The 13,131-nt window shown below is 37.9% G+C and overlaps 2 protein-coding genes across 3 annotated transcripts in view; both read right to left on the bottom strand.

The window, feature by feature from the left end:
- Nucleotides 1-713: 713 nt before the first annotated feature.
- On the bottom strand, nt 714-5,073 carry LOC107078023 (small lysine-rich protein 1). The gene is made up of 3 exons (XM_015352545.2): nt 4,981-5,073; nt 3,441-3,500; nt 714-1,632 (listed from the first exon to the last, which is right to left on the bottom strand). The coding sequence occupies exons 2-3, from the start codon at nt 3,441-3,443 to the stop codon at nt 1,375-1,377; spliced, it is 261 nt and encodes an 86-aa protein (XP_015208031.2). The 5' UTR covers nt 3,444-3,500; nt 4,981-5,073; the 3' UTR covers nt 714-1,374.
- A 918-nt stretch (nt 5,074-5,991) lies between these two features.
- Nucleotides 5,992-13,131, bottom strand: part of strip2 (striatin interacting protein 2) — a 37,658-nt gene continuing 30,518 nt past the window's right edge. For both annotated transcript variants that reach the window (XM_015352668.2, XM_015352669.2), the window contains 5 exons: nt 12,701-12,801; nt 12,100-12,166; nt 11,582-11,686; nt 11,017-11,221; nt 5,992-10,342 (listed from right to left, as the gene is read on the bottom strand). In XM_015352668.2, the coding sequence (XP_015208154.1) occupies nt 10,092-10,342; nt 11,017-11,221; nt 11,582-11,686; nt 12,100-12,166; nt 12,701-12,801 (729 nt within the window). In that variant the 3' untranslated portion in view covers nt 5,992-10,091. The remainder of the gene's footprint in view (nt 10,343-11,016; nt 11,222-11,581; nt 11,687-12,099; nt 12,167-12,700; nt 12,802-13,131) is intronic.

Here is a 13,131-nt window from a genome sequence, read left to right as displayed (position 1 = left end):
GCCGCCATGTTGGGAAGGGAATGGTGTCCTGATCTGGGTTTATTTTTGATTCCAAAATTCATATATTTATTGAGGACCAACAAACTTTAGATCGTGAAGAGAACAGTTGGGTAGGCGAAACGTTGATGAAGAATTGATGCCGTCTGCTTCAGTTCTGGGTGATTCTGAAACTGGCTTCATATTTACAAATTGAAAGATACGTTGTAGTGAATGATTGGGAAAGATGCCTTAGTCGTACAAATGCTTGCCCTTTAAATTTACACATCACATGTGTAAAGAAGAATGTAAGGTATATCATATAAAATAATTGCTTATGCTAAATTTTGCTTATGAGGATCAACTGACAAAAATATGCCGAATTTCTTCAAAGCTGTAAAATGTAACTCTGCCCTGCATTAAATACTGTACGTTATTTAAATAAATTGCATTACCCTTTTGTAACATCCTATACAGTACACTTTTAAAAAATATTGTTCTTTAAAAGTGCAGAAAAGGTCTTCTTTAAAAAAACCTTTAGCATCAAAATAAGAGAAAACATTTTTCTCAAATAAATCACAGCCTTTTAGGTGGCTTTGTACAGAGCGCTACCCCCTAAAAGAGGCCTATCGGCACACTAATACTTCAGGAAATCAGTTTTATTCATTGTTGAAAGACCTTCATTTAACAAACTTTCCATAACTGTTGTTAGCTAATAAGACTACAACAAATGCATATTAGAACTTCTTCCTGCAGTACATCTTTATTTTTAAACAATTAAATTGCAGACCCAATAGCAGCACACAGCAGTCAGAACAAACCAGTTGCTACACAGAATATATGTTTTACCAAAATTTTAAGATTGAATAGGAAACCTATGGATATCAAGGTGTAACATCATTGTCTACATTTGTGATATGTTGAGAAATGGTATGAAATGTTGTAGGGATGGTAATACACCTATCCATTTCCTGAATATTTTTTATGCATTAATTGACACCCATTGTATCTGAAAAGAAAAGAATACATGTGATAGTAAAAAAATGAAAACCTGTCTGTATGAAGCTTGCATGATCCCTCTGTATTTGCACTGGGTTTTCCACCTCCCATAGACATTCAGCTTCGGTCTGACTGGCTAAATTCTCTGTTTCTGGGGGGGGGTTACGTCAGGGTTACGTCAGGGTGTTTGTGTTGGTTTAACCAAATGAACACAATGAGCTGAAATGTCTTCTCTCATTTGTGATCTTTAATGTTATCTATTGAGTTAATATGTGTTACTCCCGACTACAAGTTTAGTTGTGTACTTTGTGTGTTTAACAACTTTACACTTGGAAAAATATAGCAGCTACTTCGTGATAGTGGGCATTTGTAGCGCAGCATTGTGGTGGCTTGAAATGTCTATTTTTTGGTCTTCCCCTTTTTGCCTTTCTTTTTCTTCTTCTTTATGGAGTCTGGCCAACCAAAGCCTCTGAATTCCAAACAGTCCATTGCATTGTGGGAGATGTAGTAAACATTCTCCATGGCAGCTGGACTCAGAATGTCCACCTCTCTCTTGGCAGTTTTGACACTAGCTGATCTCTTTTTATGGGCCTTCTTCTTTCTGCCAGTTTTGCCCGCTCCAGTACTGTGAGACCTTGATCTTCTAGCTTTTGTTGGCTGCAATTAAAAGCACAAAGTCGAAGCATGAAGTGAAGATTATTTATCCGTTTTCCTTCACAAGCTAAAGCTAATGTTTCAGATGAGCACTAGACAGATTGCATTATCTCCGGTGGTGTAACAGACACAATGATTTCAAGACACCGTCACAAAACAAGAATTTCATTGTCATATGCCCTTTTCAATAAAATCCAAACAAAGCCGTCTTTGACAAACATGAGATGCAATACCTTGTTTAATACAAAACAAAGTCTTGAAGTTACTAGCTACTAAATGAGAATATATTAAAATGTACTAGAACAAACTGGTAAGGAAAATTGCAATTAGTATAGCTTTTAATTGCTTTTGGCAATCCTAGGGCTGAAAAAATGTACATGTAATGTAAAATGTGCACAATGTGTACTTCTGGTGAATAACTTTGGTTGTTTTATTTTTTTAAAACTAAATGGTGTCTTATTACTGAATAGTACAATTAAAACCTTCCTTAACCATAATTTACAGACTTTTTAACTAAAAATCCTAATATTCTAATTTACACACTTTTAATACATTTCTAACTATATATCCTAACATTCTGTTTAACTTGTTTATTCTTTCCCTGCATTATCTAGACAAAGACAAACATAATCCATCCAGTTACTGTAAGTCTTTTTCAAAAGTATGCTCTTCATCTATAGTTCATGTGCTTGCTTCTTGCATGAAATACTCACTACTTGTCTGCAATACATATCATCTGCAATGTGTTTGCCCTTTCTTGAATTTTGTCTGACTCTTTTAATTTCCCTTGTAGCATCTACAGTGTTTGTTTACCCTACTGTTTTGGTCTCATCTGCAAACTTGACTAGTTTACTAATTATAACAGAATGCAGATCACTGGGAAATATACATTGAGAAAAGCTGACGGCCTAGTACAGATCTCTGTGACACACCACTAACTACATCAATCAAATCTGAATATTCTCCCCTAATCCATACTCTCCACTTTCTAGCAATTTATCATTTCAATTCCTCATCTCAAGAAATGATTGCCTTACCTTGAATGCCTAAAGCAACTACAGTAATTTTCTACTGCTTAGAAAACTCAAACAAGTTTATTTGGCGAGTCCTCTGTTTTCAAAATACAGTTTGACTATTCCCTATAGTCCTATTGCCAACACCTGGCAAATAATACAATTCACAGTTTTTGGTATTAAGGAAAAAGGAAATATCCTTTTGAAGAAATATCCAAAATATTAGATTAAAACTATACCCTGAAATTTTGCTTCTGGGACAACATTGGATGAACTACCACCAGAGGCGGAAAAATACTTGTTTAAAATTGTCAGAATTGCAACCATGAAACCAATCACAACAAAACTGCTTAAAGCTGGGCAGAACTAGTGTTCAAATATGGAAAGTCTCTACAAATGAAATATATCTCATGGAGAAAATTACCCACAGAATTAGAAATCAACATAATGTATTTGTAAAAAGATAGTAAAAAGATCTCTCTCTCTCAGTAATGTGACAAAGATGCAGCAGACAATTACAATTTGTATGAAAAATTCAGCTGTTTTTCTTTCTACAGTATATACCTTCTGCTCTTTTGTTGTATTTTGTGTTTCTTTTAAGAAGCATGTGAAAAAGGGGATATTGTGTGCCTCAACATACTACAATAAAGCATAAAAAAGAATCATCTTGCCATATAGACAGCCTTCTAGTTTAGTTCTAATTATTGTTATCATAACCTTATAAGTACCAGAAGTAAGAATTATTTGGTCTGTGATTACTTGGTTCTGTTTTGTCACCCTATGCTGAATATACAATACCATTGTAAATATCTTCCAGCTTGAGTGGTCTTCTTTCTTTTTCTCATCAGTGCTCGTGACCTAAAGAAACAGGTTTTAGACATGAACAATGTACAGTACAACAAGAAATTGCTGTAAAATGCATTATAGAATAATCTAATTGTTCCTGAAATAATTTTGCAATGTAAAATGAAACACTTGGTACATTATTTAAAACATGTACCCCCACACCTGTAGAAGGCTTCACAGTCGAAACGTTGCGTTTTCTCTCTTCTCTTTTCAGCATGGAATAAACCTACTACTTGTTCCTTTGCAGACTACGCATGCTGGCACAGCTACCCACCAGAATTATTTGAAGACGACAATGTAGCAGCTGATACAGTAGCTTACGCAGACAGAAGAATTCATACAAGGACATGGTTTAATCTACTTTTTACAATGTGGGTAACCACTAACATAAACCATATCCACGCATTGTGTAAAAATGCAGTGACAACGATTGAGTTTAGTTACGAGCCGATGCATAGCAAGCCCACCGTTTTGACAATGGGAGAAGACATCAAAAGATGATCAAAGAGGAAAAAGTCTCAGAAAGGAAGTAAAGGTGAATTCTGTGGATGCCTCGAGTGCCTAGAGTTCGGGATGTTCTATGTAACCTGGAGACTGCTGGAGTGAATCTGGGCTGGTCCACACAGTGGCTCCACTCCTGCTGAAGTACCATAAACTTTCATTGTATTCGGCATATAGCACTACTTGGACATAATGCATTGCATACACCCTGGGCACATACGTAGCAGCTCTATTTATATTGAGTTTTGTCTGATGTTTATCTTATTCAATTTCTATTGCACTATTATCTATCATTGTTTAACCTTATTTTTTAACTTTAATTTTGTTATTTTTATCCCCCCCTCCCCTCCTGGTGAGCTCATACAAAAGACATTTCATTGCCATCAACTAATGCTTCATGCTATATTATTGTGCAATTGATAAATAAACTGTGATTGATTGATTGACTGATTGAGTACCATGGTAACTTGGTGGAGTGATGTGAGCTTGGACTCTTACATCCCTCACCTGGCACTGGCTGGCCTTTTCATTTGATCGGGGAGGTACTGTACATTACATGCCAGTACTTCGTCGGGCACTGAGCAAAAGATTTGTGCACGTCTCAGAGGAGATGTTTACTCTCCTCTTCATTACAGCACATTTTCTTTCAAGCAAAACTTGTCTCTTTGTGCAACATAACACACTGTCACAGGTGCAGCAGGAATTCTTACCATTATGTCTGAAATAAAAGAGGCTATAGGACAGAAACCGGTTGAATAATATTTAATTAATAATTTTGACTCAAATAAGTAATAATGTCACTTGTTACTGTGGTATTCCAAAATTCTTAAAAGAAAGATAGTAACAAAAGTGTCTAGGAGTCTGAAGTGAAAACATCATAATGAAAGGAAGCATATTAACATTTCAAAGAGAAATCCATTTTCATGCTATACTCTACTAATACTTCGGTTAATAATATTGGCATTTCATTAAAACATTAATCAGAACTCACCTCACTGTAAGTTTTCTCCTGACTGGTTGCTTTGCTCCTCGACTGCCCGGGGAAGGTTTTGTTTGTTGACAGCCGGCTGTCATGGAGACAAGGAAACTGGATTTATTGCTTTCCAGGCAGGGTTCGGGCAGTTCGGAAGAGCCAGCTCCTTTCTGTGAAGGCTTTGCTTCACTCACTCCCCCACACAAACTCCAAACCTGTTTGCTGGAAGCCCCCCAGACACTAGATGGAAGTTATTTTCATGCAGTACCTGACAAGTTTTCACAACAGTGCGTCCTCATAATCAGTGACATATACTGGAATTGTTTGTCTTTTCAACACATTATGTATTATTTTTTCACCTTTAGCATGTAGGAATCATTCAGACAAATTTGGGTGACCAACAAACCTACTAAAGCATATATAGTGTAGACTCCATTTTGTCTGCTAGATGTGCTGAAAAAAACATATGAATGAGAGTGCCTGCAGAGATTGTCATAAATTATAGTTGAATTTAAAATAGGTCTCTAATCTTATTGACAAATGACCAGTATTTTCTGCAACTACCTTGATGATTGTAACATTCAACTGTATTTTCCAATGTTTTTGGTCAGGTAGTTCACTACATGCACCAGCTACAGAAAAAGCATTTAAAACATAGTGAATATCTGTGCCTCAAATCTGTGTCATTAGCCTAGATTGCATTTCTTTCCAGCTATGACGGAGGGATAGTTCAGTGGGCAATACTGCTTAAAAGAGGAGTATCAATAAGACATCTGTGAGCTGACTTGTCCCGTCATTACTGTTACTTTAAAAGTGGGAAGTCCAAAAATAAATATAATGCATTTTTTTCAAATGGGCAAAATGAACATTTGAAAGTCTTTTTATCGACATTTGCTTATACAGCTCTGTGATTTGATTTAAATACTCATATGTGAGATGTAAAATTAAGATATTAAGCAAGGCAAATTCTATTGAATTATAGTTTTTACCTTCAGGAGCTTTTTGTTAATAGGCACACATTTATTGTGTTTGGCAACTTTTATTTTTTAAAGGATATCTCCATTTCAGTTAGTGATTGCACATAACCCGAAACAAAAACACAGGAAAAATTATGCAAACACACTAATTCCAAATTGTATTAATACAGCAGATACTTAAAAAAGATACTTAACATCTTCACATTGTAATATTGTCATATATTATATTTACAGTCCACACAGCATTCCAAATGCAGTTTGTTTATAATGATTCAAGTTCACACCAGAAAACAAACACCCTGTTTGTTGAGAATAAGGCATTCACTGCCAACAATGAAAAATACAAAACCCAGCAACTAATAAACAATAATACACTAAACTGTGCATTAGAATAATGTTTGGCACTAGAAAGGCTTGACCAAAACCTCAAAGAAATATCACTTATAAAAGTGCCGAATATAACTTCAAAGGCTAAGAGTCCCTGCTCTTCCCAAATTATTTTTCACAGCTGAATGATGAACTTTCTAGAAAGCTACAGTATGCTTTTCAGTAGAAGCGATATCACAAATCTCCAATTATGGGTGTCTCTGTGAAAAAACACATACAGTAAGCACATTAAACCTGAGGCATCAGTTTGCATGAAAAGTCAGGTGAGTAGCACAGCAAATTATAATGTAATTGAATGGAGAATCTTTCCACTTCAAATAAGACTGAACACAACAATAGATATCCTAGACCATGTCCATCTAGACATTTGGCTTTTGTAACAAAACAATATTTTAAACATTACTTTGATAAAAAAATGTATTATTATTTCTCTCTCTAAACCAATGTTTTATTCGTTGCTGGAGAATAGTGTTTAGGGATTGTCACAGAGGCAACAGGAGACATCCCAACAGTGGTACACCCTGAGCTTGTAAAGCTCTTTAAAACCTTCAGAAAAAGTGACCAATTCTGATGTGAGTCAACAAAGTGGTATAATTTTAACAGTCTTACAAGTGGAAAGCATTCTTCTATGTTACAAATCACTCGATTCATTTTGGACAGACCAACGTCCGGTCTGGCTTTCATGGGACACGCTGACATTTTCTTTATCACGCACAAATAAGTCTTTGCAGGATTTCTGACACCGAGATATTCATAATGGTAAAAATACACATTGATCCCAAGAAAAAGGAATAATTTTTTTTTAATTCTCTTTTTAAGAATTTATAAATTCTCAAAAAGAAACAAACTCTTAATGTCCATTATGTGTAGTGTGCCAAACACATCAAAATTTATAATGGAATTTTGTGTGTAGCTGAACCCTAATAGTACATTTTAATTGGTACAAACAGTAATTAACCATAGGTTTCAAACAAGCAACAGACTATAAAGACTATAAAGGGTTTTTATTATGGTATTTAAAATTATGCCATACAAACAGTTAGAAAAATGTTCAAAAGAGCAGAATGGTTTGGAAGTACTTAATTAAAAAAGGTGTGTCTTGCATGAATTGAGATATTATCTGAACTACTGTCATGCATAATATTGCATGGAACAGTAACAGACAGTTTCACACTATTGTTGAGAGCTGCAATCGATATCTGTGTTATGCAACAGATATTTTATGCAAGCACTAACACATATCAAAGCTTTTCATTATGGCACTTCTGAACACAACACATGTCCCTGGAATCAAATGTGAAAGAGCAAAAAAAAACTGTTTATGCTCTATATTGTAAAGAAACATTCTCTGCCAGTAACTGGGGCAGAAAAGCAAAACCTTTATCTTTTTATCCATTCATCATTAAAACCATCTTACTTTTTCCTCTAATAAATAAGCAGTCAACCTTGTGGGTGCAAATGTCTGAATACAAATCTCTCAGTTACTGTATGACATGCCTTCCAAGGACTCTTGTGTGTTCACTCCTTTACACAAGTATTGTATGATTCACCGCTGTGGGACATTTGGCTCAGATATTCTGAAAGACTGGCCTTGGAAGGCCAAGTCGGAAAGCTACAGCTTTTCACACACCAATGCCATCTTCATTTTACAGTATATAACAGATACAAAAATGATGTAACCACATAAGAGGATGCTTGAAACTAACTTCTTTCATCAAAGTTAACGGCAGTGTCTGAAGTACATTACATTACAGACTCCTCTGGCCCTACAAAGGCAGAGACTTCAATCAAGTCCAGATTCCTAGCAGTAGTTTAGCAGTAGTATTATTTAGCATCTGTTGCTTCTAAAGAACAGTTAATTTTGCACGTCTGGTTAAATTTCGATTTGCAGTTGTGCTGTTAATCACTTGCAGTTTTTACAGCTAAAAAGACACCAATCAGTCTGAAATAAACAACGCAGCTACAACAGAAGATATTTACCTACAAGCAAACTGCAGCATAAAAGGCAACAATTGCACACTTCCCAATCCATCTTTTGGACATTTCTGTTCTCAGAGCCTTTGAGAAATAACACCAGGCATTACAAAGATCAGATGTGAGAGAACAGCTTTGAACTGCCAAGCCTTGTCTGACATGGCCACCACGGACCGCCGATACAAAACAAACAAACAAACAAACAAACAAACAAACAAACAAACAAACAAACAAACAAACAAACAAATAAAAAGTCCATTTTTTTTACAAGTACTGGTGGAAGTTGACCATTTTTAAACAGTAGCATGTGCTTGTGTGTTACTGCACAGCAAATCCTGAGCTGTTCATTTGTGAGACCATTCCTGTTGAGACTCAGATTTCATGGCAAGTGCCCACAGAGATGATGACTAAAAACACATTCAAATGTGCTTTTACCCACTTGGGACACTCTCTCAGAAGGGCGTAAGCTTTTGTGTCAACAGGAGGAATGTGTGCAGGACCTGAATCTGACAGCGCTCACACACTGACTTTGTCAAAAGAGCCGGGTCACTTGGTCGCACTGTAAAGATCTGCCGCAGGCATCGATAATTACACTTTCCCCTCAGTAGGAGCTGACGTATTTTTGATCTGCAAATCCGCCCCATCCTTAGTTCCCTTTACCCTGAGTTAGCAATGGGGACATGTTGTGCCGAGGGGTGATCAGGCATGTCACTGTAGCTTACTCCAAAAAAAGGTGGCACACTCCTTTCGGACACCTGCGGCAATGCTTTTAGTCTAATGACTACACAGTTATCCAACTCCAGGTTAGGAGCACATATTCGCTACTGCTAAAAGACAGAGCTCGCCTGTTCAGCAGGGTAAGCATGTACTTTAATCACCATTTATGACAGCATGCATCCAGATCATGAAGGAAGAAAGATGTTTTCATTGATTATGCATCTGCAACAAGAATTCCAGATCATATTTATGATTTAGTCTCAGGGCGTCAATGCATTGAGAGAAGCTGGTTTATGTTTACTCAGGAGTTACTAACAGATGAGTCAGTCCTTGAAACAAAAACACTGTCCCTTAAATCGATGACATTTTGTATGACTAAAAAGAGACGGAGCCAAATGGTGCCTTGTGTGATTTTTCCATTTGTGCCACCCACCTGATAATCGTGAATTAATGTTATTTTGCACCTCAATAGATTCAGATAACATGACTAGGTGCATTGAATTTGTCATCTAAAACGTTAAAAAAAACAATAATCAGTTTGGTTTTAGGGTACAAAAATACATGTAAAGCTCTCGCAAACTGTGGAGAGGACTAATATGTAAGGCAGTTTACCAACAAAAATGTTTATGCTCACGCTTACTTGAACATACTAGTAAAATCTGATTTATACTTTGGCTGACTGAAAAATCAGTAACATTTCAGCAACTGTAGGTAGGAAGGTGTATTAAAACAACTGTTGGATGTGTTCTTGATTGCCAGGACTCTTATCAAAAGGCAAATATGACAATTCGGAGTATATGATGTGCTAAAAACACATAGGCAAAACATAAAAAGCCAGGCAGTACCAGAGTGAGGGAAAATAGAAAACATTTGGCCTTTTCTGCTTTTGCACTACCTTCCCACTTCACACGTTGATGATTGAAAGGGAGGCAAAGACTAAAACCATAAAATAAAACAATCTGAAAGAGTAGTAGGCACATAAAGTAGTGCATGCAGACTGGCTGTATGCCCACTCTGCAGTGTTGTAGCGTGAGTGCGTCTGGCTTCCGTACAATGTGCTGCCTGCTTTGGCCTTTACTCTGGATGTAGCAGCTCTTCCCAGCGGATGGGCTGGGAGAAGACCTCTCTCTCCAGCCAGATCTCGTAGCTATAGCGGAAGTCCTCCGGGAGCTCCACTCTCTGCCCCAGCACGCTCTGCAGGCAGTTGTCCACGGGGCTGAACTCGCCATTGGGGTTCTTGTCGTACCTCCGGCAGTTGAACTTCTCGATGCTCTCCCTCAGGGCGCACTCCTCCGCCTGGAAATCCCAGGGCCGCGCATCAATGTCTGCGGGAGCCGGACAGAGACATTTCATGAGAGCCTGCCGGGGCTCCTTCTGACAAAGACAGCTTCTGACATAAAGGTCTGGCCGGCAAAACAATACAGGATGTTACAACGCTTCCCCCCAGAGGAATGAAGGAACTAACTGGGAAAGCTACTGGAAGACAAAAAAAAAATAACGGCTTCGCGGTTTTTAAAAAACAAACAGTTGAGAGCACGGAACAGTTGCAATGCTATAGTTTCGCTTCTGAAACTATGTAATTGCTAATACGAGGCATCAAGTCTTTTGGCCACTTTTATAGTTTTTTTTACACTTTTATGTTCAATTTGTTTTTTTGCTTTCTTCGGGAAAAAGTAAGAATATTACATGGTACCATACACCGTAATTAACAAATGTGAACAGTCACCATGGCACGACAGACTTGGTACCTAAACAATAATATATTTTTTGACACATCTGATTGCTGAAACCACCAGTTCTCATCGTCTTACCTGTTTTATTTGAATTGTGCCATCTGTTGGTTTAGCTAGTGCACACCACTGAGCTGGACTTTTCAACATAGAAGGGAAAGGAGGAGGCAGGCAGCCTCATACGTGAAGACTTTCCAAGCACTCTGCCTCATTTCACTCGAGAGCATCAAGCAAGAACAAACGGCAATTTCACTCTTCTCTATGCTTACCGTTGCCATAGGCCCAGTCATCATTGAGACGGTGACGCACTTTCTGGTAGATGGCTGACATGGTTTTCATATTGCTTTTCCTCCACTGCCGCCCTAGGTACTTAGTCTGGATCTTGAGAAGCTTCAGGACGTACAGCTGCATCATGGCCTGTTTCACCTTCAAAGCTCGCTTCAGGATGGGAGCCGATTTAAACACCACCAGCATCTGTCAAGAAGGTCAGAGCTGACTAAGAGCCATGTTGTAATCCCTGTTTTCTTCAGGGACAAACAGCACACGCAAAGATAAGGCCGAGGGGCTTTAAAATCCAAATCAGAATGCAGCCAAAGTGAAAGCTGCTGGAACCCAACTGAAAGCTGATCGTGAAGTGAGAAAAAGGATATCTACAGTATCTTCAGGTATGGGGTTTGGTGTTCTCAGTAACTGGAGGTTTTTTTTTCAGAAGTCAGGTTATCTGTGGCAGTCGCACCTTTTTGCACAAAAACACAGCCCACTCTTTTACTTCCAAGCACAGGTAGCTTCATATTGCTCATTGCGAGTTTGAGGATTGAGGAGTTTGAGTCTTACCATTGTTCTGGAGTGTTTCCACTTGGTCAGCTTGTTGAGAATCCTCAGCAGGTTAATGCAGGAGAAGAGGTTCCGCCAGCAGAACTGATTGCTGTCCCCAGCTTCCTGCCAACACAAGATGAAATAAAAGCATATTGCGGGGTACATGTCTAACTCCCACTAGGCAGGAAAACATAACTGTTCAAATATTTCCATATGAAACATGCATTATATAGATGCACTATACAAAGAACTTCCACAGCAGCCACAATTCATGCAATAAATCCCTCTAATGCAATAACAGCAGTGACTATGGAATTATAAAAGACTTATTCCTAGTACTTATGTAATTAGAAGGGGCAATAAATAATTAAATCACATGCTAAGAATGTAGAGAGAATACTATGCTGCTTTTGCTAAGAGTTATTGTCACACAAACCCAGGCGTCCACGTGCTCCACGATCACATTCCTTCTCAGTGCTTTCTAAATTCCCACTGAATGCCAGAAAGAGAAGGGCAGCACTCAAACTGCCACTCACCAGGCTCTCGGCGGTGAGCTCCGGCAGCTCGTGCACAACGCAGTGTGGGAAATCCAGCATGTAGATGCTGCATCGGGCACAGAGAGGCCACGTGACAAACATTTTACCTCATCAGTGCGGATGGGACCTGGAGCTATTTCTGTTAAGCTTGAACCATCTGTATTTTAGACATTTAACCACAGCTCTAAACAGCTTTCAAGACTTCCAGCAAGACAGTACTTCGGCAGTTCGTTGAAAGCGAGCTTCTACGCCCGTCATAATTCTGAAATAAATACTGCTCTGCTCTCACAATCTTGCCTTTTTCAGTACTGTAGGACCCCCTGTTCCAGACTTTTGCAAGCTCTTTGGAAGCCATTTCAGTTATAGTCGGACCATTGGTATTTTTAAATAGTAAAATGTAATGACCTGAAACACATATCAGATTTGTCCTGTTTAACACTAAAAAGTGTTTTAAAAGCAATATAAGTGCACAGGTAATACTCAATAGCTGTGTACACTACAACCATTTACTGGAAACTGAAATAAGTACACATATGTGAAAAATTGATAATTTGTCTTTCATAGGAAGGCTCTGTGAAGGTAATTTGAATTGAACAAGTACCTGTTTTTGGCGCTGATGTAAGACATGATGTTCTGGTTGAAGAACTTCAGGATCAGAGGTATACAGTTGGCAAACACCAAGTGCTGAGAGACATACTCAAACTGATGGGGAAATAAACACACAGTCATGCAAATTAAATGGACTCTTCTTTCACAGACAGACCTGCCATTTGTAACTTCCATGATGGAATTATTCTAGTTTGGCTAGAGTAATTGTCTTCCTGCTATTACCGTTTTTATTTAAGTACTTCTAGGCAAATGAAAAAAGACCATTTTTAACAATACCATTTATGTGATTATATTTTATCTTAAGGTTTGTTCTTAGATACAAATTGGTTACAGTACACAGCACTTAGTGCATTGCAACTCTATTAGGTCATCAACAGTCAAAATAAAAACACAGGCTGCTTGATTTTACTAAGTTTTCCATTT

This window comes from Lepisosteus oculatus, chromosome 7 (assembly GCF_040954835.1).
Source record: "Lepisosteus oculatus isolate fLepOcu1 chromosome 7, fLepOcu1.hap2, whole genome shotgun sequence".
Taxonomy (NCBI): Eukaryota; Metazoa; Chordata; class Actinopteri; order Semionotiformes; family Lepisosteidae; genus Lepisosteus; species Lepisosteus oculatus.
Note: the sequence above shows the minus strand (reverse complement) of the source record. Positions and strands in the feature narration are given on the sequence as shown.